This window comes from Camarhynchus parvulus, chromosome 27 (genome assembly GCF_901933205.1).
Source record: "Camarhynchus parvulus chromosome 27, STF_HiC, whole genome shotgun sequence".
Classification (NCBI taxonomy): domain Eukaryota; kingdom Metazoa; phylum Chordata; class Aves; order Passeriformes; family Thraupidae; genus Camarhynchus; species Camarhynchus parvulus.
In genome coordinates, this window is record NC_044597.1 from 4634158 (window position 1) to 4656851 (window position 22694).

Genomic DNA, 22694 nt, shown 5'->3' on the forward strand with positions numbered 1-22694 from the left:
TTTGGGGTGGCGCCGAAGATTTTGGGGTGACCCTTTTCTTTTTGGGGTGGCCGCCTCCATTCTGAGCCCTGTGGCCACACGCCCAGTTTGCACCAGTACAAACCAGTCTGGAACTCGCGGGAAAGGCTCTGGGATTCCCCCAAAAGCTGAAGGGGGGGCTGAGTGCGACACCCCCATCCCCAACACCCCCAAGGAGCACGGGGGTCCCGGGTGGGAACCCCCAAACCCCTGCAGGAGCCCAGGCCTGCGCTCGGCATCTCCCATTCTGCTTCCGAGGATCCTGATGACTTTTCCAGCTTTTTTTTTTTTTTTCAAATATTCTTCTTCTTTATTATTTTTTTTTTCTTCTTCTTATTCAAAGTGGGAATTCTTCCCTTTTCCCAGCCCCCAACCCCTTGTCCTGCATTCCTGGGGCGGGCGGCCGGGGGTTGATGAGGTGGCATCATCCCGTCCTTCCCCCCCTTTTTTTTGAATTCCCCTCCCTCTCCATATATATAAAAAAAAAAAAAAAAAAAAAAAAAAAAAAAAAAAAACACCCAAGCCGATGACATTCTTTTCTTTTCTGTCATGCTGCAAAAATTAAAGACACATCTTCAGCCTGGAGCCCGGCCAGGGCTTTTCGAGTCGCCGGGGCAGGATTGGAGGAGGCTTCGCTTGCAACGTGTCTTGGATGCTTGGAAACAGGGCTGGAGAAGGGATCTGGGGAATGGAGAAGGGATCTGGGGCTGGTTATGGGGCTGGAGAATGGATATGGGGCAGGAGAAAGGATCTAGGGAATGGAGAAGGGATTTGGGGCTGGAAAAGGGATCTGGTGTTGGAGAATGGATATGGGGCTGGTTATGGGGCTGGAAAATGGATATGGGGCTGGATCTGGGGCTGGAGAATGGATCTGGGGCTGGAGAATGGATATGGGGCTGGATATGGGGCTGGAGAATGGATATGGGGTTGGAGAAGGGATCTGGGGCAGGAGAATGGATATGGGGCAGGAGAAAGGATCTAGGGAATGGAGAAGGGATTTGGGGCTGGAAAAGGGATCTGGTGTTGGAGAATGGATCTGGGGCTGGTTATGGGGCTGGAGAATGGATATGGGGTTGGAGAAGGGATCTGGGGCAGGAGAAGGGATCTGGGGAATGGAGAATGGATATGGGGCAGGAGAAGGGATCTAGGGAATGGAGAAGGGATTTGGGGCTGGAAAAGGGATCTGGTGTTGGAGAATGGATCTGGGGCTGGTTATGGGGCTGGAAAATGGATATGGGGCTGGATCTGGGGCTGGAGAATGGATCTGGGGCTGGAAAATGGATATGGGGCTGGATCTGGGGCTGGAGAAGGGATCTGGGGCTGGAGAATGGATATGGGGCAGGAGAAGGGATCTAGGGAATGGAGAAGGGATTTGGGGCTGGAAAAGGGATCTGGGGCTGGTTATGGGGCTGGAGAATGGATCTGGGGCTGGAGAATGGATATGGGGCTGGAGAGTGGAGCTAGTTATGTATCTGGGGAATGGAGAATGGATCTGGGGCTGGAAAAGGGATCAGGGGCTGGATCTGGGGCTGGAGAAGGGATCTGGGGCTGGAGAGTGGAGCTGGGGCTGGAGAGTGGGGCTAGGGCTGGATCTGGGGAATGGAGAAGGGATCTGGGGCTGGAGAATGGATTTGGGACTGGTTATGGGGCTGGAGAATGGATTTGGGGAATGGAGAGTGGATCTGGGGGTGGATCTGGGGCTGGAAAATGGATTTGGGGCTGGAGAAGGGGACAGTGCTGGGGACAGGGCTGTGACACTGGTGTAGCCCCACAGACACGTGTGGGCGCACAAATAACTCCCACCCCTCCTCCAGTGTGTTTTGTTTAATATTTAAATTTAATGGTAGGAAAAAAAATCTCCAAATGGGGGTGGGAGGGAGGTGACGTGTCGTGTGTCCCCCCCCTCCCCGTTATTTCATTGTTAAATTGCACGGATTTGGGGCTTTTCTGAAGGAACATCGAGGAATGTCCTGGTGGGAGACCCTGCTCTGTTGTGGGGTCACTCTGCAGTTCTCCCAGTGCTCCCAGTACTCCCAGTACCCCCAGTGCTCCCAGTGCTCCCAGTGCTGCCAGTATTCCCATTATTCCCAGTGCTCCCAGTGCTCCCAGTGCTCCCAGTACCCCCAGTACCCCCAGTGCTCCCAGTACTCCCAGTACCCCCAGTACTCCCAGTGCTCCCAGTGCTGCCAGTATTCCCATTATTCCCAGTGCTCCCAGTGCTCCCAATGCTCCAGTATTCCCAGTATTCCCAGTGCTCCAGTATTCCCATTATTCCCACTACTCCCAGTATTCCCAGTGCTCCCAGTGCTCCCAGTGTTCCCAGTGCTCCAGTATTCCCATTATTCTCACTACTCCCAGTGCTCCCAGTGCTCCCAGTGTTCCCAGTGCTCCAGTATTCCCATTATTCTCACTACTCCCAGTGCTCCCAGTGCTCCCAGTGTTCCCAGTGCTCCAGTATTTCCATTATTCTCACTACTCCCAATACTCCCAATACTCCCTGTGCTCCCAGTGTTCCCAGTGCTCCAGTATTCCCAGCTCTCCCAGTGTTCCCAGTGTTCCCAGTGTTCCCAGTGTTCCCAGTGCAGGCTGTGAGGGCTGAGCCCAGCCCTCCCAGTGTTCCCAGTATTCCCAGTGTTCCCAGTATTCCCAGTGCTCCACTGAGCCCTCAAGCTCTCGGCACAGTGACAGTGGGGACAAATGGAGCGCTGCCAGTATTCCCAGTGCTCCCAGTGCTCCCAGTGCTCCCAGTATCCCCAACATCCCAACGAGCTTTCTCAGCATAGCGGGAGGAGTGGGACAAATGGAATGAGCCCAGTGTTCCCAGCGCTCCCAGTATTCCCAGCATTCCAAGATTTCTTAGCATAGTGGGAGGAGGGGGACAAATGGAGTGGACCCAGTGTTCCCAATGTTCCCAGTATTCCCAATGTTCCCAGTATTCCCAATGTTCCCAGTATTCCCAGTGCTCCCAGCGTCCCACAGAGCCCTCAAGCTCTCAGCACAGTGACAGTGACGACAAACAGAGTACTCCCAGTGCTCCCAGTATTCCCAGTATCCCAAAGAGCTTTCTCAGCATAGTGGGAGGAGGGGGACAAATGGAGTGTTCCCAGAGTTCCCAGTGCTCCCAGTACACCCAGTACTCCATTGAGCCCTCCCAGTGCTCCCAGTGTCCCACAGAGCCCTCAAGCTCTCAGCACAGTGACAATGGGGACAAACAGAGCGCTCCCAGTACTCCCAGTATTCCCAGTATCCACAAGCCCCCAGCACCGCGGCACAGCGTGGGGGTCTCCAGGGCTGCACCCCGCTTTTCCCTGCCCCGGCCCCGTTTCTCAGCGCGTTCCCCGAACCCGCCCCGAGCAGAGCGGAGCGGAGCGGGAGCTCCCCCTTCCCCGGTGCCACATTGGCCGCGTCCCTCCCGCTCCATGCCGAGCTCCCGGCCCCGGCACAGGCGGGGATTTTTTTTTTTTTTGGCGTGTAATTACACCCTCCCCAAATTGCACGGTAGGTTGTGGATCATTGTCCAGGAGCTTTTGCTTTTTCCAACCAACGTGGCTCCTTCAAATGTGGAAACGGCCGTGGAGCCGTGCCAGGGGGGGAGAGCGAGGGGAGCGAGCGCAGCGAGGGGAAGGAAGGGAAAAGAGGGAAAGAAAGGGCTAAAAACACAGAGTCAGTGGGTTTGAGAGAGGGGTTTGGGGGTGTCTGTGCTTCTTGGAGGGGCTTCGGGGTTGGGGTCCCTCAGGGGATGCTCTTGGGGACCATCCAAGGGATGCTCTGGGGACCGGTGGCCTTGGCCTTGCACCGTGCTGGGGTTTGGTCCCGCTGGAGGGGGGTCCCCGATGGGAGCCCGGGGTGTGTTTTGGGGTGCCCCAGCTCTGAGGGTAGGTGGCAGGGCCCTGGGTGTGTTTTGGGGTGCCCCAGCTGTGGGGTGGCCTTTGGAGGGGTGGCAGGGCCCTGGTGACACTCCCAGCATCGCGTGGCACCGGGATCCCCAAAGCGCCACGTGCCACATCGCCTGTCCCCACCCCGCCAGCCCCTCAGACACCTCCGAGCATGCAGAACCCCCCAAAATCACAACCCCCCTCAAAAACCCGCACCCCGAACCCCCCCTAACCCCGAGCCCAGCCGGGCCGTGTGTGCGTGTGCCCGGCCGTGTGTGCGTGTGCCCGGCCGTGTTTGCGTGTGCACGGCCACACGGCCCGTGTGGGTGGGGTGGGGGGGTCAGGGGGTGCCCCCCGACTCGCTGGGTGCCTCTGATTGGCCGAGGGGGCCGTCCAAAATCCGCTGCTCGCTGCGGGTCCCACCTCCCCGCGGCTGCACACCGTATAAAAGGGCCGGCGCAGAAGTGGGCAAAGGGCAGTAGGAACTTTCTGCTGGGGTCTGGATTTGGAGCTCCAGGGTTGCATCGGCCCCGTATGACCCCAAGCTAAGAACAAAAGAGACCCCAAAGAGTCTACATGTCTAATATTTAGACATGTTCAGCTTTGAGGATTCTCGGTCACTGCTGTTGATAGCAGCGACTGTCCTACTCGCCCGCGGGCAAGGAGAGGAAGACAGTGAGTAGCGGGCGCTGGGTGATGCCCTCACCCCTCGGGACGCGGCTCTGGGCTGGCACCGGCTCCGGCGGCACCGGCGACGCCCGGCCCGGTTGCCCTGGGGTGGGAGAGGAGCAACTCGGGCTGGGCGTGCGGAGCGGAGAGGGGAATTAGGAGCCAAGTAGGGAAATGAGGGGAAAATTGCGGAAAAAAAAAAAAGAGAGAAGAGGACTGGGGGGATTTGGGGTTGGGGGAAAAGGGGTTTAGGGGGCTCTGGGGGTGAGGAGTCGGGGCGCCCTGCCAAGAGCGGGGAGGGAAGGAAGGGTGGAGAGGAGCCGGCGGGGAAGGAGGGAGCCGGGACGAAGGGGAGGAGGAGGAGGAGGCCGGGAAGGGAAAGGAAAGGGGGGAAAGAGCGCGGGAGAGACAAGAGGGGGGGAGAAGAGGAGGGAGAGACGGGGGGGCCCAGCCCCGGGATCTGCGAAAGCCATCAGGAAAGAATTAGAAAAGTCTCGGATGATTCATAAGCAAAATGTTTCGGCAGCCGGGGGAGCGGGGGCTGCCAGCGGCGCGGGCCGGGGGCACGGCCGGGGTCACCCCCCCGTGCCACGCCACGGTCCCCGTGCCCCGCTGCCACCTGCGCCAGGGGGACTCGGGGGGACCCCGGGCCCGGCGCCCACCGCTTTTTGCCCATTTTTGTCCTTTTTGGTTTTTTTTTTTTTGCCGTTTTTCTTAAATCCATTTTTAATTATTATTATTATTATTATTATTATTTATTATGACTATTATTATTATTATCATGCATTTTGCACTGACAACGCCCAGCCCGCATCTCCCCTTCTCCATTCCCCATTCCCCATTCCCTGTCCTGCATTTCCCATTCTTCATTTTGCCTTTCCCATTGCCATTCTGCCTTTCTTTTTTTTTTATTTTTTTCCCCCAGAAGAAGTTTGCATTTTCCATTTGCCTTTTTTTTTCAACATCCTTTTTTCCCCACTTTTTTTTTCCTTTTTTCTTTTTCCTTTGCACTTTTTTGACCCTTTTTTATTCTTTGCCTTTATATATATATTTTTTTTTGGTTTTTGGACTGGGGGGTTTTTCCATGAGCTGGCGCAGCCCCTCCCCACGCCAAGACCCTTCCCCACCGTGGGGCCACCCCCAGGCCTGGCCGCTCGCCCTTCCCTCCCCTTCCTCGCCCCGCAGCCCCCGCCCGCCTCCGCTCCGTGGCCTCCCGTTCCCGATCCCATCTGGCCCGATCCAGCCCCATCCCGCCCGGATCCAATTTCAGCCCAAACTTGGGGGCCCGCCCGTCCCGTCCCCCCCCAAAACCGGGGACCCCCCAGCCTCGGGGGGTGTTTGCCTTGGCCCGGCCGGCCCGAGCGAGCGGCTGCGGGGAATTTTTTGTTTAAATTCCAGCCGATGTGGGAAGAGTTTCTTGTGGAGCTTTTCCTGTGTCACCGCGCCGCGCTGATGAGAACCAGATGAAGGGAGAAGCGCTGCGGGAGCGGGGAGGGGGGTGAGGGGAGCGGGGGGGAGCTCCGGGCCGCCCCTCCTGACGCTGCCGCTCGCCCCGTCCCAGTCCAAACCGGGAGCTGCATCCAGGATGGGCTCACGTACAACGACAAGGACGTGTGGAAACCAGAACCGTGCCAGATCTGCGTCTGCGACAGCGGCAACATCCTGTGCGACGAGGTGATCTGCGAGGACACCTCCGACTGCCCCAACGCCGAGATCCCCTTCGGAGAGTGCTGCCCCATCTGTCCCGACACCGACGGTATCACGACATCTCTCCCACGGCGGGGTCCCGCCCCCGCTCCCGGGTGTCTGGGTGTGGGGTGGGTGATGCTGAGCTGCTCTGAACCCCCTTTTTTCCCCCCACAGCTTCCCCTGCCTACCCAGAAAGTGCTGGAGTAGAGGTAAGGGCCCCCCCAAAACGCAGCCCCCCCAAATGTCACCACAACTCCCCCCGCATTATTTAGAGCCCCCCCTTTTCTAACCTGTTCTGTCTCTGCTCCACAGGGTCCTAAAGGAGACCCCGGCCCCAAAGGAGACAGGGTGGGTGTGCCCCCCCCTCGGAGCCCCCTGCTCTGCAGGGACCCCCATCCCACTGAGGGTCACCCCAATCCTGATGGGGTCACTCCAATCCCACTGAGGGTCACCCCAATCCTGCTGGGGTCACCCCAATCCCGCTGGGGGTCACCCCCATCCCACAGGTCTCACCCCAATCCCATTGGGGCTCACCCCAGTTCCTCTGGGATTCACCCCCAGCCTGCTAGGCTCACCCCAATCCTTGTGGGCTCACCCCCATCCCAAACCTTCTGGGCTCACCCCAATCCCACGGGGCTCACCCCAATCCTGCTGGAATTCACCCCAATCCCCCACTGGGGCTCATCCCCATCCCACAGGGGTCACCCCAATCTCCCCCAGTCTCACTCCAATCCCCCCCAGTCTCACCCCAATCCCCCCGGGTCTCACCCCACTCCCCGGGTCTCACCCCAATCCCCCCGGTCTCACCCCAATCCCCCCCGGGTCTCACCCCTCTCTTCTCTCGCAGGGACAGCCCGGCCCCCCCGGCAGAGATGGAATCCCCGGCCAGCCCGGACTGCCGGGACCCCCCGGCCCCCCCGGCCCCCCAGGCCTCGGCGGGGTGAGTGTGGGGGGTCCCTGGTGGCGCAGCCCCCGGGGTCCCTGCCCCGCTCACCCCCCGCTCTCCCTCCCCGCAGAACTTCGCTCCCCAGATGTCCTACGGCTACGACGAGAAGGCCGGAGGCATGGCCGTGCCTGGGCCCATGGTGAGCCCGGGGACACCGGGACATCAGGGGACATCAGGGGACATCAGGGGACACCAGGGGGAGCTGGGCGAGGGGACAGGACAGGAGCGCTCCCTGTGCCGGTGATGTCACTGAGCAGCAGGACAGGGACAGGGATGGGGACAGGGATGGGGACAGGGATGGGGACAGGGATGGGGTGACATCAGAGACAGGGATGGGGTGACAACAGATACAGGGAATGTGTGGGGATTGGACAGGGACAGGGCTGGGGACAGGGATGGGGTGACATCAGGGACAGGGAATGCGTGGGGATTGGACAGCGACACAGTCAGTGACAGATTGGTGATGGGGACAGGGATGGGGTGACAACGGGGACAAGGAATGGATGCAGGTGGGAACAGAGATGGGGACACGGTGTTGGGGTGGCAGCGGGGACAGGAATAGGGACAATACAGTAGGGACAATAGGGACAGGCAATAGGGACAGTGGGGGCATGGCAATAGGGACAAGATAACAGGGATAATCTGGGCATGGCAATAGGGACAGTGGGGACAGGCAATAGGGACATGGCAATAGGGACATGGCAATAGGGACAATACAACAGGGATAATGGGGACATGGCAATAGGGACATGGCAATAGGGACAAGATAACAGGGATAATCGGGACATGGCAATAGGGACAATGGGGACATGGCAATAGGGGCAGGGATGGGGTGGCAATGGTGACAGGCCAAGGTCGGTTTTGGGGACAAGGAGCAGAGTGGGATGGGGTGACAGTGGGGACAGGGAGAGGGTGGCTTTGGGACAGTGGTGGGGAGGAGGTGGGGTGGCAGCAGGGCTGCAGCAGTGGGGTGGCGATGGCGACAGGGGATGGTTGGTGATGGGGACAGGGACAGGGACAGGGTGACAAGGCACCCACTGCTGACACTTCCTCTTCTCCCCAGGGCCCAGCTGGTCCCCGTGGTCTCCCCGGCCCTCCCGGTGCTCCCGTGAGTGTCACCTCTTCCTGTCCATTTGGGTTTGGGGACAAACAGCCCCCAGGGCCCCTCTGGGTGGTGGGGGGACAGGTCAGAGGGTGTCACACCCATCCTGACAGCCACAGAAGTACGTGGGGACAAAGTCCTGGTGCCACCACGCGGGGGGACACCACCACTGCCACTGGGGGATCCAGGCCCAAACTTCTCACTTTCTGACCCATTTTTTCATCCTTTATTTTTTCTCCACAGGGTCCTCAAGGTTTCCAAGGTCCCCCTGGTGAACCTGGAGAGCCTGGTGCTTCTGTGAGTGCTGATGTCCCCTGGGGATGGGGACACTGCCAGCCCTGGCTGTGGGGACACTGTCCCTGCTCTGGGATCCACGGCAGAGGGGTTGGCACTGCTCGGGTGGGTGACAGGGTGACAGGGGGCAGCTGTCACCTCATCGCTGCCTTCCCTCTCTCCTAGGGTCCCATGGGCCCCCGAGGTCCCGCTGGCCCCCCTGGCAAGAACGGAGATGACGTAAGTGGCCTGTCCTTGGGGTCCCCCCCACTTCGGTGGCCCTGCCATCCCCCCACCAGGTGAGCAGGAGCTGCCTGGCTTGGGGACGTGCCACCAAGGCCGTGTCCTTGTCCTCAGGGTGAAGCTGGCAAGCCTGGCCGCCCCGGAGAGCGAGGTCCCCCCGGCCCCCAGGTGAGACACACGGGGACACCCCCAGCTGTCCCCCCTTGGGGACAGGGCACTGTGGTGTGGGGACAGCCCCCCCAGAGCCTCCATCACCACCTCCTTTCTCCCCCAGGGTGCTCGAGGTCTGCCCGGAACCGCCGGCCTGCCAGGCATGAAGGGACACAGAGTGAGTCCCCTCCCCGTGCTGGTGACACTCAGGGGACCAGGGACCCCTGAGCTCAGCCAGGGCCCCCTCCTGACCCCCCACCCCTTCTCTGTCCTGCCCCCCCAGGGTTTCAGCGGTCTGGATGGTGCCAAGGGTGAGCCTGGACCTGCTGGCCCCAAGGTGAGGAGTGGTGGCAGCGTCACCGCTGTCCTGGCAATGTCACCCTGTCCCCTGTCCCTGCAGAGCAGGTCCCTCATGGTGTCCTTCCTCCCCAGGGAGAGCCCGGCAGCCCTGGAGAAAACGGAGCTCCTGGGCAGATGGTGAGTGCTGCACCCAGGGAGTGAGGGGGGTTCTGGCCAAGAGGGGACGAGGATGGGGGGTGACACCCGGTGGGGACCCAGCTCCCCTCAGGGATCCACAGGCAATGGGGTGGGAGGGGTTGAACCCCTTGGGAACGTCACCGTGGGCAGCAGTGGGGACACAGGGAGGGGAGGAGGCTCAGAAAGGGGGAAGTGTCCGTGCGGGTGACCCCAGCGTGTCCTGAACGTGTCCTGTCCCCTCCCAGGGTCCTCGTGGTCTTCCCGGCGAGAGAGGCCGTCCCGGCCCATCTGGCCCCGCTGTGAGTACTTGGGATGGGCAGGGCTGAGACCCCTGCCCGGGCACGGGGCTCTGGAGGTCACCTGTGCCACCCGCGGCTGTCACTGACGCTGTCCCCTGTCCCGCAGGGCGCTCGTGGCAATGACGGCGCTCCCGGCGCTGCCGGTCCCCCCGTGAGTACCCCCGACCCCACGGACCCTCCTGGGGACAGGGATCCCACCCTGCTGCCCCCATGGGGAGCCCTGGCCGGGAGCCAGAGGGGCTCTGCTGCCTGGGGATCCCCCCGAGCCGGGATCCCCCCTCTGAGCCGAGCCCTCTCTCCCGTTTAGGGTCCAACTGGTCCCGCTGGTCCCCCCGGCTTCCCCGGTGCCGCCGGTGCTAAGGTAGGGCCTGCCCGGCTCCTCGGGGCTGGGAGGGGCTGGGGGGCTCTGGGAGGGTGGGCTGGGGGAGCGCTGGGCAGGGGAAGGGTCCCGGAGAGCCCAGGCTGGCACTGCCTGGCACAGTGGCACCCCTGGGGACATCCCCTGGGCACCTGTCCCGGCTCTGCCATCACGGGAAGGAGCCGCGGGTGGAACCAGCCCCGCAGGGGTCAGAGCAGCCCTGGCCTCACTGCTCTTCCTCCTCCTCCTCTTCCTCGCCAGGGTGAGACCGGTCCCCAGGGAGCTCGTGGCAGCGAAGGTCCCCAAGGTGCTCGCGGTGAGCCCGGTCCCCCCGGCCCTGCTGGCGCCGCCGGTCCTGCCGTAAGTGACACCCGTGGGCTCCCCGTCCTTCGGCCTCGCATCCCGCCAGCCCCGCCGTGACCCTCCTCTTCCTCCTTCTCTCCGCAGGGCAACCCCGGTGCTGACGGCCAACCCGGAGCCAAGGGCGCGACCGTGAGTGTCCCTCGCGTCCCCCCCGCGCGGGGCAGGAAGGGCCGTGCCGCTTCCTCACGGCCTCCTGTGCCTCTTGCAGGGCGCTCCTGGCATCGCTGGCGCTCCCGGCTTCCCCGGTGCCCGCGGCCCCTCCGGCCCCCAGGGTCCCAGCGGCGCCCCCGGCCCCAAGGGGAACACCGTGAGTATCCCCGGGCTCCTGCAGCCGCCTCTCCCCGGGCTGCGGTGCCTTCCTCGGGCCCGGAGCGCTGCTGCAGCCGCACCTGGAGCTGCCTCCCGAGGCGTCCCGTGCTCGCTGCCAGGCCGGGGTGGCGCAGGGGATGGCAGATGTTGCGTCCCCATCCCTCCGGTGATCCCTCTGCTCCTCAATCCGCCGTTAACCCTTTCGTCTCTTCTCTCCCCTCCAGGGTGAGCCCGGTGCTCCAGGCAACAAGGGTGACACCGGTGCCAAAGGCGAACCCGTGAGTGACCCCCTGATGTGTCCCTGGGGGCTCTGGCCCTGCTGGCCCTGGCTCCTCCCGGGGGTCTTCATCCCTCCGCGTCCTTCCCCAGGGTCCCGCTGGTGTCCAAGGCCCCCCCGGCCCCGCTGGAGAAGAAGGCAAGAGAGGAGCCCGTGGTGAGCCCGGCCCTGCTGGGCTGCCCGGCCCCGCTGGCGAACGTGTGAGTAGCGATGGCCCTGTCCCCACCCCTGCCATGTCCCTGTCCCCACCCCGCCATGTCCCTGTCCCTGTCCCCACCCCTGCCATGTCCCTGTCCCCACCCCCGTCCTTCCTCCCCACCCCGCCTCCCTCCCCACCATCCCCTCCCCCCCCACCCACCCTATCTCCCCCCTCCATCCTCCCCCCCCTCCTGTCCTCCCCCTCCACTGCCCCACCCCCGTTCTCTCCACCCCGTATCCAGCGGCTGAACCCTGGCGCGTGTTTGGGGACCCCGTGGTGACACCCCCGGCCATGTCCCGCCTGTCCCGGCCCCCCGAGGTCCCCCCGTGTCCCCGCACTGACCCTGCCGTGTCCCCCTCAGGGTGCTCCTGGCAGCCGCGGTTTCCCTGGCGCCGATGGCATCGCCGGTCCCAAGGTGGGTGTCCGCGTCCGTCTGTGGGACAAAGTGGCGTCAGCGTGGCCCTGGGGACTCTGGCCGCTGTCACCCGTGCCCGCACAGCGGCCACGGCGGCTCCGAGTGGCTGCCACCCGCGGGGACACGGCTCTGTGCCGGTCCCCGGGTGCTATCCCTTCCCAGGGTCACCCCTGTGCCCCCTCCCCAGGGTCCCCCCGGCGAGCGCGGCTCCCCCGGCCCCGTTGGCCCCAAAGGATCTCCTGGTGAAGCTGGACGCCCCGGGGAACCCGGACTCCCCGGTGCCAAGGTGAGCGGGCGCGGTGACACGGTGACGTGGTGACACGGTGACACGGCGACGGTGACACGGTGACACGGTGACACGGTGACACGGTGACCAGCCCGGCCGCAGGGCTGTCCTGTCCCGCTCTCTGTGCCGGAGGAGCAGCCGCTCTCCAGGACGCTCCCGTTCTCCGGAGCATCCCCTGGCAGTGCTGAGCTCCTGACCCCCCTCCCGCTGCCCCGCAGGGTCTGACTGGAAGCCCCGGCAGCCCCGGTCCCGACGGCAAGACCGGCCCACCCGTAAGTTGTCCCCGCTGCTGTCCCTGCTGCTGTCCCCTCGCTCCTCCCCCGGCTAAGGCGCCGCTGGCTCCCCCCGACAGGGTCCCGCTGGTCAAGACGGGCGGCCCGGCCCCCCCGGGCCCCCCGGAGCCCGAGGCCAGGCCGGCGTGATGGGATTCCCCGGTCCCAAAGGTGCTGCGGTGAGTGCCACCCTCCCCGAGGCCACCCCGCTCTCTGGGGACACGGCCGGGACCTGTCCCCGTCCCCGAGTGGCCACGGGCTCATCCCGCTCTGGTTTTAGGGCGAACCCGGCAAACCCGGCGAGAGAGGAGCTCCCGGTCCCCCCGGAGCCGTGGTGAGTGGGGGTGGGGAGAGACAGCGCGGGGGTGACAAGGGAGGGGGTGAGGTGACAGAGAGGGTCACGGTGGTGTGGGGTGGCAGGGAGGGTGACAGGGAGTGTTACCCCATGATAGGGTGGCAGGGAGGGTCACAGGGAGGGTCTCGGTGGTGTGGGGTGGCAGGGAAGGTGACAGAGAGCATCACCCCAGTGTGGGGTGACAGGGAGGGTGACAGAGTGGGTCACCGCGGTGTGGGGTGGTAGGGAGGGTGACAGGGAGCATCACCCCAAGGTGGGGTGACAGGGAGGGTCACGGTGGTGTGGGATGACAGGGAAGGTGACAGGGAAGGGGACAGGGAGGGTGACAGGGAGCGTTACCCCAGGTTGGGGTGACAGGGAGGGCCAGCCTGGCACGGACCAGCGCCATGGGGTGTGAACGGGGCTGTGGGGTGGGAATGGGCTGTGAACGCAGGGCGAGGGCCCTCGGCAGCCAGGGAAGGCTCCGGGCCCGAGCCCGCAGCAGGATGAGCTGTTCGGGATCCCGTCCCGGTGGCTCCCGGCGCTGCTGGAGCGGGGACAGAGGTGACGTGGCCGCGGGCAGCTCGCCGCGGTGTCTCGCGGCCTTCGAAGGATCCCGCGGCCGTGTCCAGGCCCCCGCCCAGCCCGGGGGGGTGGCACGGCTCTCTCTGAGCACCTTCCTCTCCCTCCTCCCCAGGGCCCTGCTGGCAAAGATGGTGAAACCGGTGCCCAAGGTCCCCCCGGCCCCACCGTGAGTATCCCCCGGCCCGCGGCCACCCCTGGCCACGCCCGGCCCCCGGCCCCGGGCCTCGGGAACCACCTGCCCCCCTCCATGGCTGTCCTGTGTCCCCCAGGGTCCCGCTGGAGAGAGAGGTGAACAAGGTCCCGCTGGTGCTCCTGGCTTCCAGGTGAGGGCTGTCCCCTCCCCGGCAGGGGTACAAAGCACCCAGAGCACGGGTGGCATTGTCCTTGTCCCCTCCGTGGTGGCTCACGGCTCCTCTTCCTCCCCAGGGTCTGCCCGGCCCCGCTGGCCCCCCTGGCGAGGCTGGCAAGCCCGGTGAGCAGGTGAGTGTGGGCGCTGGGGACCCTCCTGTCCCCTCCCCATGGCCCCTGTCCCCATCACACCGGGGCTGCTGCTGGGGCCCCCCCAAGGCGCCCCCAGGTGCTCCATGGGAACAGCAGGAACCCCAGCCCTGCCCAGGGAATGAGGGACTCCTGGGGCACCCCTGGCTGCCCTCTGCCCATCCCTGGTGCCACCCATTCCCCTCTGACTTGTCACCCTGTCCCTCCCGCTCAGGGTGTCCCCGGAGACGCTGGAGCCCCCGGTCCCGCTGGTGCCAGGGTAAGCTGAACCCCCCATATCCCCCCAACCCTGGGCACCCCAAAATGCCCCACAGCACCCTGATGGGCCTCCCCTGTGCCACCTCCCCAGGGTGAGAGAGGATTCCCTGGAGAGCGCGGTGTCCAAGGTCCCCCCGGTCCCCAAGGTCCTCGCGGTGCTAACGGTGCTCCCGGTAACGATGGTGCTAAGGTAGGTGCCAGCTGGGCATGGGGCTGTGCCCGGCTTGTGGGGCACAGCTGGGGGGCGGCTGGGCTGGATTGGCTGAGCCGGGAGCTCACTAATCCCGCTGTCCCTCTCTGCAGGGCGATGCTGGAGCTCCCGGAGCCCCCGGGAACCAGGGCCCCCCCGGTCTGCAGGGAATGCCCGGAGAGCGCGGTGCTGCCGGCCTGCCAGGAGCCAAGGGTGACAGAGTACGTGTCCCCAGAGCCCTCGTGTCCCCAGAACCCTGCTGTCCCCCTCGGTGACCTGCGCCCCACCATCCCTGTGCCCCCTCATCTTCCCCTCGGGGCTGGGTGTGCCCTGAGCTGAGGCTGGTGGGCAGCAGCGTCCTGGGCAGGGGATGCTCTGTGCCACCTCTGTCCCCATCATGCTCTGTGCCACCTCTGTCCCCATCCCTTGGGGCAGGGGATGCTCTGTGCCCCCTCTGTGCCCATCCCTTGGGGCAGGGGATGCTCTGTGCCACCTCTGTGCCCATCTTGCTCTGTGCCCATCATGCTCTGTGCCACCTCTGTCCCCATCTCTTGGGGACAATCCCTCACTGAGACCCCAGCTCTCATGAGGAGGAGGATGATGATGGTCTCAGCCCATCCCAGGGAGGATGAAGAACCGGGGATGGCTCAGATCAGAGAGGGGTTACCCCTCCAAGGACCTGTCCCCGTAACCGCCCTTGTGTCCCTCCCTCAGGGTGACCCCGGTCCCAAAGGTGCTGATGGCGCCCCTGGCAAGGACGGTCTCCGAGGCCTGACCGGTCCCATCGGCCCCCCCGGCCCTGCTGGTGCTCCTGGTGACAAGGTGGGGACATCCCGCAGGGACAGACGTGTCCAGGCACTCAGCGCCACCTCCTCTCCACAGCCCTGATCCCTCTTCTCTCTTTTCCTGCCCTTCTCCAGGGTGAAGCCGGTCCCCCCGGCCCTGCTGGTCCCACCGGTGCCCGTGGTGCTCCCGTAAGTGTCCCCCACCCTCGGTGATGGCCCTGCCACTCCTCGGTGGCTCTGGTGGCTGTGTCCCCTGCCCTCTCACGCCGTTCCCTCCCATCTCCTCCAGGGTGACCGCGGCGAGCCCGGCCCTCCCGGTCCTGCTGGATTTGCTGGCCCCCCTGTAAGTGCGACAGGCCGCCCCCCCCCATCCCGGGGGTCCGCTCCTGCCCCCCAGGGTGGCTCTGAGCCCCCCGAGCTCACCCCGGCCCCGTGTCCCCCCCTCAGGGCGCTGATGGCCAGCCTGGTGCTAAAGGTGAAACTGGGGATGCTGGAGCCAAGGGTGACGCCGGTCCCCCCGGCCCCGCTGGCCCCACTGGTGCTCCCGGACCTGCTGTAAGTGCCCCCCCCGAGCCCCCCCACTGCCCGGGCTACGGCCCCACGGCTCAGCTCACCCCTCTCCTCCTCCTCTTCCTCCTCTTCCTCCCACCCAGGGTGCTGTTGGTGCTCCCGGTCCCAAAGGTGCTCGCGGCAGCGCTGGACCCCCTGTAAGTACCGGGCCTGTGGGGAGGGGGCGCTTGGGGGCGCCCCTGGGTGGGAACAGCCCCGAGGGGCTTTAACTCTGCCTCAGCTCCCCCCACAACGTGGGGCACCCCCAGCCTTGCGCCCCCAAAACCGTCTGGGGATGGAGTGGGGTGGTGTGGCCTCATCCCAGCAGGGGGAAAAGGGGGGATTGCCTTTGCACCCCCCAAATCAGCCCCCAGGTGGGCTCTTGGCTCTGACCACCAGCCCCGGGGTTCCCATGGTGACTCCCGGCCAGGGGAGTGCCCTGGAGCTCGGGATCCAGCCCCACTGAGGGCAGCTCTGCTCCCTTCCAGGGTGCTACTGGTTTCCCTGGTGCTGCTGGAAGAGTTGGACCCCCCGGCCCCTCTGTGAGTATCCCTGGGGGGGAGATGGGGGGGCTGGGGCTGGGGACATGGGGACAGGAGGCACTGGGGACACTGGACAGGAGGCACTGGGGACATGGGGACAGGGGGCGCTTTGGGGAGGGGACAGGAGGCTCTGGGGACAGGGGATGGGAGGCACTGGGGACACTGGACAGGAGGCACTGGGGACACAGGACAGGTGGCACTGGGGACACTGGACAGGTGGCACTGGGGACACTGGACAGGAGGCATTGGGGACACAGGACAGGTGGCACTGGGGACATGGACAGGAGGCATTGGGGACACTGGACAGGAGGCATTGGGGATATAGGGACAGGAAATGCTGAGGACACTGGACAGGAGGCACGGGGGACAGGGGGACAGGAGGCACTGGCGACATGGACAGGAGGCTCTGGGGACACAGATCAGGAGGTGCTGAGGACACAGGACAGGAGGCACGGGGGACAGGGGGACAGGAGGCACTGGGGACAGGGGGACAGCAGGCTCTGGGGACGCTGGACGGGAGGTGCTGAGGACACAGATCAGGAGGCACTGGGGACACGGGGCGGGCTGCTCTGGGCACTGTCCAGGCGCTGCACGTGGCCGCCCTGTCCCACTTGGCACCGGGACCCCCCTGGCCGCCCTTCAGCTGGCAGCGGGGGGGTCCCGGCCTGACAGCATCGCCTCCCCCCCCATCCCCCGCCATGCAGGGTAACATCGGCCTGCCCGGCCCGCCCGGCCCCGCCGGCAAGGAAGGCGGCAAAGGACCCCGCGGTGAGACCGGCCCCGCCGGCCGCCCCGGAGAGCCGGGCCCCGCCGGCCCCCCCGGCCCTCCCGGCGAGAAAGGAGCTCCCGGTGCTGACGGTCCCATCGTGAGTCCCCCCCCCTGCCGGCACCCCTGTGCTGGTCACAGCCCCTCGCTGTCCCCTCCGCGGGGAGGTGACACCGGGGCTGTCCCCGCTGAGGCACCATTTGTTTGTCCCCGCAGGGCGCTCCCGGCACTCCCGGACCCCAAGGTATCGCCGGCCAGCGCGGTGTGGTCGGTCTGCCCGGCCAGAGAGGCGAGCGAGGCTTCCCTGGGCTGCCCGGCCCCTCCGTGAGTACCGGGGGGCTCCGGGGACACGCAGGCTCTGTCACCCCCTCGGGGTGGCTGTGTGACAGTGCCTGAGCCCTGCTGTGTCCCCCCGCAGGGTGAACCCGGCAAACAAGGCCCCTCTGGCTCTCCTGGTGAGCGCGGCCCCCCCGGCCCCATGGGCCCCCCCGGTCTGGCCGGACCCCCCGGAGAAGCCGGACGTGAGGTGAGCGCCTGTGGCTGCCATGGGGGGCTGTGAGACACCCCCCGTGCTGAGGATGTGCTGATGAGGGGCTGTGAGATCCCCCTGTGATGAGGATATGCTGATGGGGGCTGTGAGACCCCACCCCGTGAGCCCCCCACCCCTAACGAGGGTCTCTGCTCCCCGTAGGGCGCTCCCGGTGCTGAAGGTGCCCCCGGCCGTGACGGTGCTGCTGGTCCCAAGGTGAGTGGGCTCTGAGAGGGTGTGGGAGGGGTGATGGGGTTGTGTTGGCTCGCACTGACCTCTCCTCTTCCTCCTCCTCCTCCTCCTCCTCCTCGCAGGGTGATCGTGGTGAGACCGGCCCCGCCGGCCCCCCTGGTGCTCCCGGTGCCCCCGGTGCCCCCGGCCCCGTCGGTCCTGCTGGCAAGAATGGAGATCGCGGTGAGACCGTAAGTGACGCTCTGCCCGGAGCCCCCTGGCACCCCCCGGCCCCAGGACACCCAGAGAGCACCCGGCTCTGGGGCCTGGCCCCGGGCTCAGCTCCTGCTGCTGGAAGGAGCTTCCCAGGCAGGCAGAGGTGCCACCACCCTGCAAAGGGTGATCTCAGAGGTGCCACCACCCTGCAAAGGGCGATCTCAGAGGTGTCACCGGCCCCTCGGGGGTCCCTGAGCCTCTCAGGGTGGTTCTGCCCCAAGCCAGCAGCAGGAGGTGCAGGATGCTCTAACCTGTCCCCTTCTCTCCTGTCCCAGGGTCCTCAAGGTCCCGCTGGCCCCCCTGGTCCTGCTGGTGCTCGTGGTCCTGCTGTAAGTGACGCTCTGCTCTGTCCCCCTCGGTGCCTCTGTGTCCCCACAGGCGTGGGGACAGTGACTGGCCAGGACCTCACTCAACTCATCTTCCTCCTCCTCTTCCTCCTCCTGCAGGGTCCCCAAGGTCCCCGTGGTGACAAAGGTGAAACCGGTGAACAGGGTGACAGAGGCATGAAGGGTCACAGAGGCTTCTCCGGTCTCCAGGGCCCACCTGGTCCTCCCGTAAGTCCCGCGGGGTGACAGTGGCCCTGCCACATATCCTGGGGGCAGCCTGAGTTGCTGATGTCACCTCTGATGTCGCCTCTTCTTCCTCCTCGACTGTCACAGGGCTCTCCTGGTGAACAAGGTCCTTCTGGTGCTTCTGGTCCCGCCGGTCCCCGAGTGAGTCCCGGGATGAGCTGTGACATCCGGCCACGGCTGTGGCACCGCGGGGAGGGCGGGGGGATCCCCAGGGGGTTCCTGCAGGGTTTGGGGTCGGCGCTGGAGGCTCTGCCGGATCCCCACGGCCAGCGGGATCCCCGCAGGATTTGGGGTCGGGGCTGGAGGCTCTGCTGGGTCCCCACGGCCAGCGGAATCCCCGCAGGATTTGGGGTCGGGGCTGGAGGCTCTGCTGGGTCCCCATGGCCAGTGGGATCCCCGCAGGGTTTGGGATCAGGGTTGGAGGTTCTGCCGGTGCCGCACGACCACACTCACGCTTCTCTCCCATCCCGCAGGGTCCCCCTGGCTCCGCTGGTGCTGCTGGCAAGGACGGTCTGAACGGGCTGCCCGGCCCCATCGGTCCCCCCGGCCCCCGCGGCCGCACCGGCGACGTCGGTCCCGTCGTACGTCCCGATCCTTCCGTCCTCCTGCTGCCGCCCGCGCTCAGCGCCCGCTCCTCCGTCACCATCCTCCTCCTCTCCTCCCGCAGGGTCCCCCCGGCCCCCCCGGGCCCCCGGGTCCTCCCGGCCCTCCCAGCGGCGGCTTCGACTTCAGCTTCCTGCCGCAGCCGCCCCAGGAGAAGGCGCACGATGGCGGCCGCTACTACCGGGCCGACGATGCCAACGTGATGCGCGACCGCGACCTGGAGGTGGACACCACCCTCAAGAGCCTGAGCCAGCAGATCGAGAACATCCGCAGCCCCGAGGGCACCCGCAAGAACCCCGCCCGCACCTGCCGCGACCTCAAGATGTGCCACGGCGACTGGAAGAGCGGTCGGTGTCCCCCCGGTCCCCGCCGGCCCCTCGGGGCTGTCACCCCATCTCTGTCCCTTCTGCTGCTGCTCAGCTCTGTCCTTCTTCCACCTCCCGGGATCTGTCCTGTCTCTCCTCTCTGTCCTCCCCTCCATCCTCCCTGCTCTGTCCTTTTCCTTCTTCTTCCTCTTTTCCTGCTCCATGCTCCGCCCCCAGTTCCCTCCTTTGCCTTCCTCACCTCCCTCCTCATCCCCCACGGCTGCTCCTCACCTTCCTCCTTCCTCCCTTCATCCTCAACCTCTCCCATCCTTCATCTCCCAGTCCCCGTCCCTCGCCCATCCCTCCATCCTCACCTCCATTCTCCATCCCCTGGGGCTGTTCCTCACCCTCATCCTTCATCCCTCCTGGCTCCTCCTCACCTGTTCTCTCCTGGATTCTCCTTACCTCCATTCCCCTGGCTGTTCCTCACCTGTTCCATCCTCTCTGGTTGTTCCTCACCTATTCCATCCTCCTGGCTGTTCCTCAGCTGTTCCATCCCTCTGGTTGTTCCTCACCTGTTCCATCCCTCCTGAATGTTCCTCAGCTGTTCCATCCCTCTGGTTGTTCCTCACCTGTTCCATCCATCTGGTTGTTCCTCACCTATTCCATCCTCTCTGGTTGCTCCTCACCTGTTCCATCCCTCCTGAATGTTCCTCACCTGTTCCATCCCTCTGGCTGCTCCTCAGTTCCATTCTCCATCCCCTGGGGCTGTTCCTCACCTTCATCCTTCATCCCTCCTGGTTGTTCCTCTCTCCAATCCCTCCTGGCTGTCCCTCCCCTGGTCTCTCCTGGCTGTCCCTGTCCCCACCACCCTCCCTGCCCCTCTCCTGACCTGTCATTGTCCCCTCAGGCGAGTACTGGATCGACCCCAACCAAGGCTGCAACCTGGACGCCATCAAGGTCTTCTGCAACATGGAGACGGGCGAGACGTGCGTGTACCCGACCCAGGCGTCCATCGCCCGCAAGAACTGGTACCTCAGCAAGAACCCCAAGGAGAAGAAACACGTCTGGTTCGGCGAGGCCATGAGCGACGGCTTCCAGGTGGGCACGGGGGCCACCAGAGGGTGGAGGGGACGGGGAGCCCGGAACGGTTTGGTGGTGACCGATGTCCCCCGGCGCAGTTCGAGTACGGCGGCGAGGGCTCCGACCCGGCTGATGTGGCCATCCAGCTGACCTTCCTGCGCCTCATGGCCACCGAGGCCTCCCAGAACGTCACCTACCACTGCAAGAACAGCGTGGCCTACATGGACCAGGCCAGCGGCAACCTGAAGAAGGCCCTGCTGCTGCAGGGCGCCAACGAGATCGAGATCCGTGCCGAGGGCAACAGCCGCTTCACCTACGGCGTCACCGAGGACGGCTGCTCGGTGAGCGCTGGGGACGGCGGTGGGGTTGGGGACGCGCTGGGGACGGGGAGTGACCGTGGTGTCCCCGCAGAGTCACACGGGCGCCTGGGGCAAGACAGTCATCGAGTACAAGACGACGAAGACCTCGCGCCTGCCCATCATCGATTTGGCTCCTATGGACGTCGGCGCTCCGGACCAGGAATTCGGCATCGACATCGGCCCCGTCTGCTTCTTGTAACCCCGGACGCCCCACGCGTGACAGGAGAGAGTAATAATAATAATAATAATGATAAAAATAATAATAAAAAAAAAAAAAAACACAAAAAAACCTGCCAAAAAAAAAAAAAAAAGAGAAAATTTCACATGGACTTTGAATTTGTGTCGGTTTCTATCCAGCGTCTCTAAAACAACTCCGGTTGCGTTGCCGTAAGAGAAAAAACCTCAAAAACACCCCCCAAAAAAAAAAAAGCATTCAACCCCCCTCAAAAAAAATATTAAAAAAACCAAATAAATGACTTTTTCAAACAAAATCACCAGGAAGTGGGTTCGCTTGCTTGCCCCCCCTCATTCCTCAGCCCCGGAGATGGCAAAGCTCAGCTCCCCAAAGGGTCCCCGAGCCCCCCGGGACCCCCAGGCCCCCTCCCCGCCAGCCCCTTCGCTTCTTGCCTCTCATTAGAATTTTAATTTTTGCTGCGAGGAAGATGTTGAACTCCTGGCTATAATTTGCTTTTTCTCCCTTGTTTTCTCTCTTTCTCTCCCCTCTCCTCCTTATTTTTATGCTGATTTTGAGTTCTCTCGATTTCCTTTTGTTCTGGTTATTTTTTTATCGTGTTTTTTTTTGTTTTGTTTTGTTCGTTGTTTGTTGTTCGTTTATATTTTTATTCAGGCAGCAAAACCAATTCACTCCCAAGCCACGGAGCAGCTCCGGCCCTGCGCTGACGCCCCTGTCCGGATGGCTACCTCACCACTCTCGGGGTGTTTCATCGTCTTTTTGAGTCTGAATTTTGGGGTTCTTTTTGGTTTTTTTTAGCTTCATTTGGAGCTTTTCAGCCGTGCCGGGACTTTCCTGCCAGGTTCAGAGCAAAGGTGCTAATTTTTCCCCCATCACGTTCCCCCCTTTTTTTTTCTTCTCTTTGGTTGCTCTGTTGTTCTCTTATTTTGATTTTTCCTTTGGAGGTTTCTTTCCCTCAGGATTTTTATCCTGGTTTTTTTTTTTTTTTAATTATTATTTTTAAATATTCTCTTTAATTTTGGCCCCGGAACACCCAACCCCGGGACCGCCTGGTGCTACAACCTCCAAAGAGGTCTCAGCTTGGTCTGGCTTAATCCCCTTCTATTTTATGCTTTATTTCCCTCCTGGTTTTTTTGCTGCTCAGCTCCACTGGGGAATTTTCCAAAGGTGCTATTCCCACCTCCAACACCCCGCCAGCAAATCCCGCAAAGCAAGAGGCATCAAATTCCGAGGGGAAAAGGAATAAATTGATTTTCCAGGTCGAGCAGGTGGAACTTCAGCTCTGCTCTCATCTTCCAGCAGCTTTTCTCCATCCATCCATCCATCCACCCCTCCATCCATCCATCCATCCATCCATCCATCCATCCATCCCTGCATCCTCCCCGGGCACGGAGGGCCACGAACCCACTCCCTTTGCCGGGCCCAGCTCCGGCATTTCCCCGGGTTTTGTACCTACTTTGTATAATGTATTATAATAATAATAATGAATTAATTAAGTAATTCATAATTTTAAAGCGGTTTGGGGGTTTTCTTCATTTTCTTTTTTTTTTTTTTTTTTTAAATCGAAAATGGATTTTTTTTTTTTTTTCCTCTCTTGACTGCTGAAATAAAGGCATGTGAAATGATCCAACCAACCTCGGGCTGCTCTCTGCTGCTCTCGGGGGGCTCTCGGGGGGCGGGGGTCCTGATGGGCGATGTTGGGAATTCCTCCTCCCCTGATCCCGCTCTGGTCCTGGCCGATCGCGCTCTGCTCCCGGCGAGTTCTGCGCTCTGCTCCCTGCCCGTCCTCCCTCCTCCTCCTCCTCCTGTCCCAGCCCCTCCATCCCGGGATGAGGAGGGGAGGAAGGAAGGGGAAGGGGTTGGGATGGGATGGGAT

The 22694-nt window shown here is 63.5% G+C and overlaps 1 protein-coding gene across 2 annotated transcripts; it reads left to right on the forward strand.

Annotated features, from left to right (window-relative positions):
* Nucleotides 1–4349: 4349 nt before the first annotated feature.
* Nucleotides 4350–22441, forward strand: COL1A1 (collagen type I alpha 1 chain). 2 transcript variants are annotated; one of them, XM_030966487.1, is made up of 52 exons: nucleotides 4350–4568; nucleotides 6124–6318; nucleotides 6426–6460; nucleotides 6564–6599; nucleotides 7099–7191; nucleotides 7268–7336; nucleotides 8261–8305; nucleotides 8543–8596; nucleotides 8759–8812; nucleotides 8930–8983; nucleotides 9090–9143; nucleotides 9249–9302; nucleotides 9398–9442; nucleotides 9688–9741; nucleotides 9848–9892; nucleotides 10049–10102; nucleotides 10361–10459; nucleotides 10547–10591; nucleotides 10671–10769; nucleotides 10996–11049; nucleotides 11141–11248; nucleotides 11609–11662; nucleotides 11850–11948; nucleotides 12167–12220; nucleotides 12301–12399; nucleotides 12501–12554; nucleotides 13252–13305; nucleotides 13409–13462; nucleotides 13566–13619; nucleotides 13852–13896; nucleotides 13987–14085; nucleotides 14199–14306; nucleotides 14800–14907; nucleotides 15006–15059; nucleotides 15160–15213; nucleotides 15318–15425; nucleotides 15524–15577; nucleotides 15908–15961; nucleotides 16666–16827; nucleotides 16944–17051; nucleotides 17146–17253; nucleotides 17419–17472; nucleotides 17571–17678; nucleotides 17979–18032; nucleotides 18150–18257; nucleotides 18363–18416; nucleotides 18749–18856; nucleotides 18943–19225; nucleotides 20094–20284; nucleotides 20365–20607; nucleotides 20678–20854; nucleotides 21473–22441. In XM_030966487.1, exons 1-51 carry the CDS (start codon nucleotides 4487–4489, stop codon nucleotides 20822–20824), a joined length of 4362 nt encoding a protein of 1453 aa, XP_030822347.1. In that variant the 5' UTR covers nucleotides 4350–4486; the 3' UTR covers nucleotides 20825–20854; nucleotides 21473–22441. The 2 variants fall into 2 exon arrangements, with proteins under 2 accessions (XP_030822347.1, XP_030822346.1); XM_030966486.1 differs by lacking the exon at nucleotides 21473–22441 and having other exon boundaries at nucleotides 20678–21054.
* Nucleotides 22442–22694: the final 253 nt, after the last annotated feature.

Bases quoted from the DNA above. Each gene is read 5' to 3' on its own strand.
- COL1A1 (XM_030966487.1), top strand. From the start codon at position 4,487: ATGTTCAGCTTTGAGGATTCTCGGTCACTGCTGTTGATAGCAGCGACT. The intron at 6,600-7,098 runs GTGGGTGTGCCC...CTTCTCTCGCAG, and splicing joins CCGGCCCCAAAGGAGACAGG to GGACAGCCCGGCCCCCCCGG. The intron at 20,285-20,364 runs GTGGGCACGGGG...CCCCCGGCGCAG, and splicing joins CCATGAGCGACGGCTTCCAG to TTCGAGTACGGCGGCGAGGG.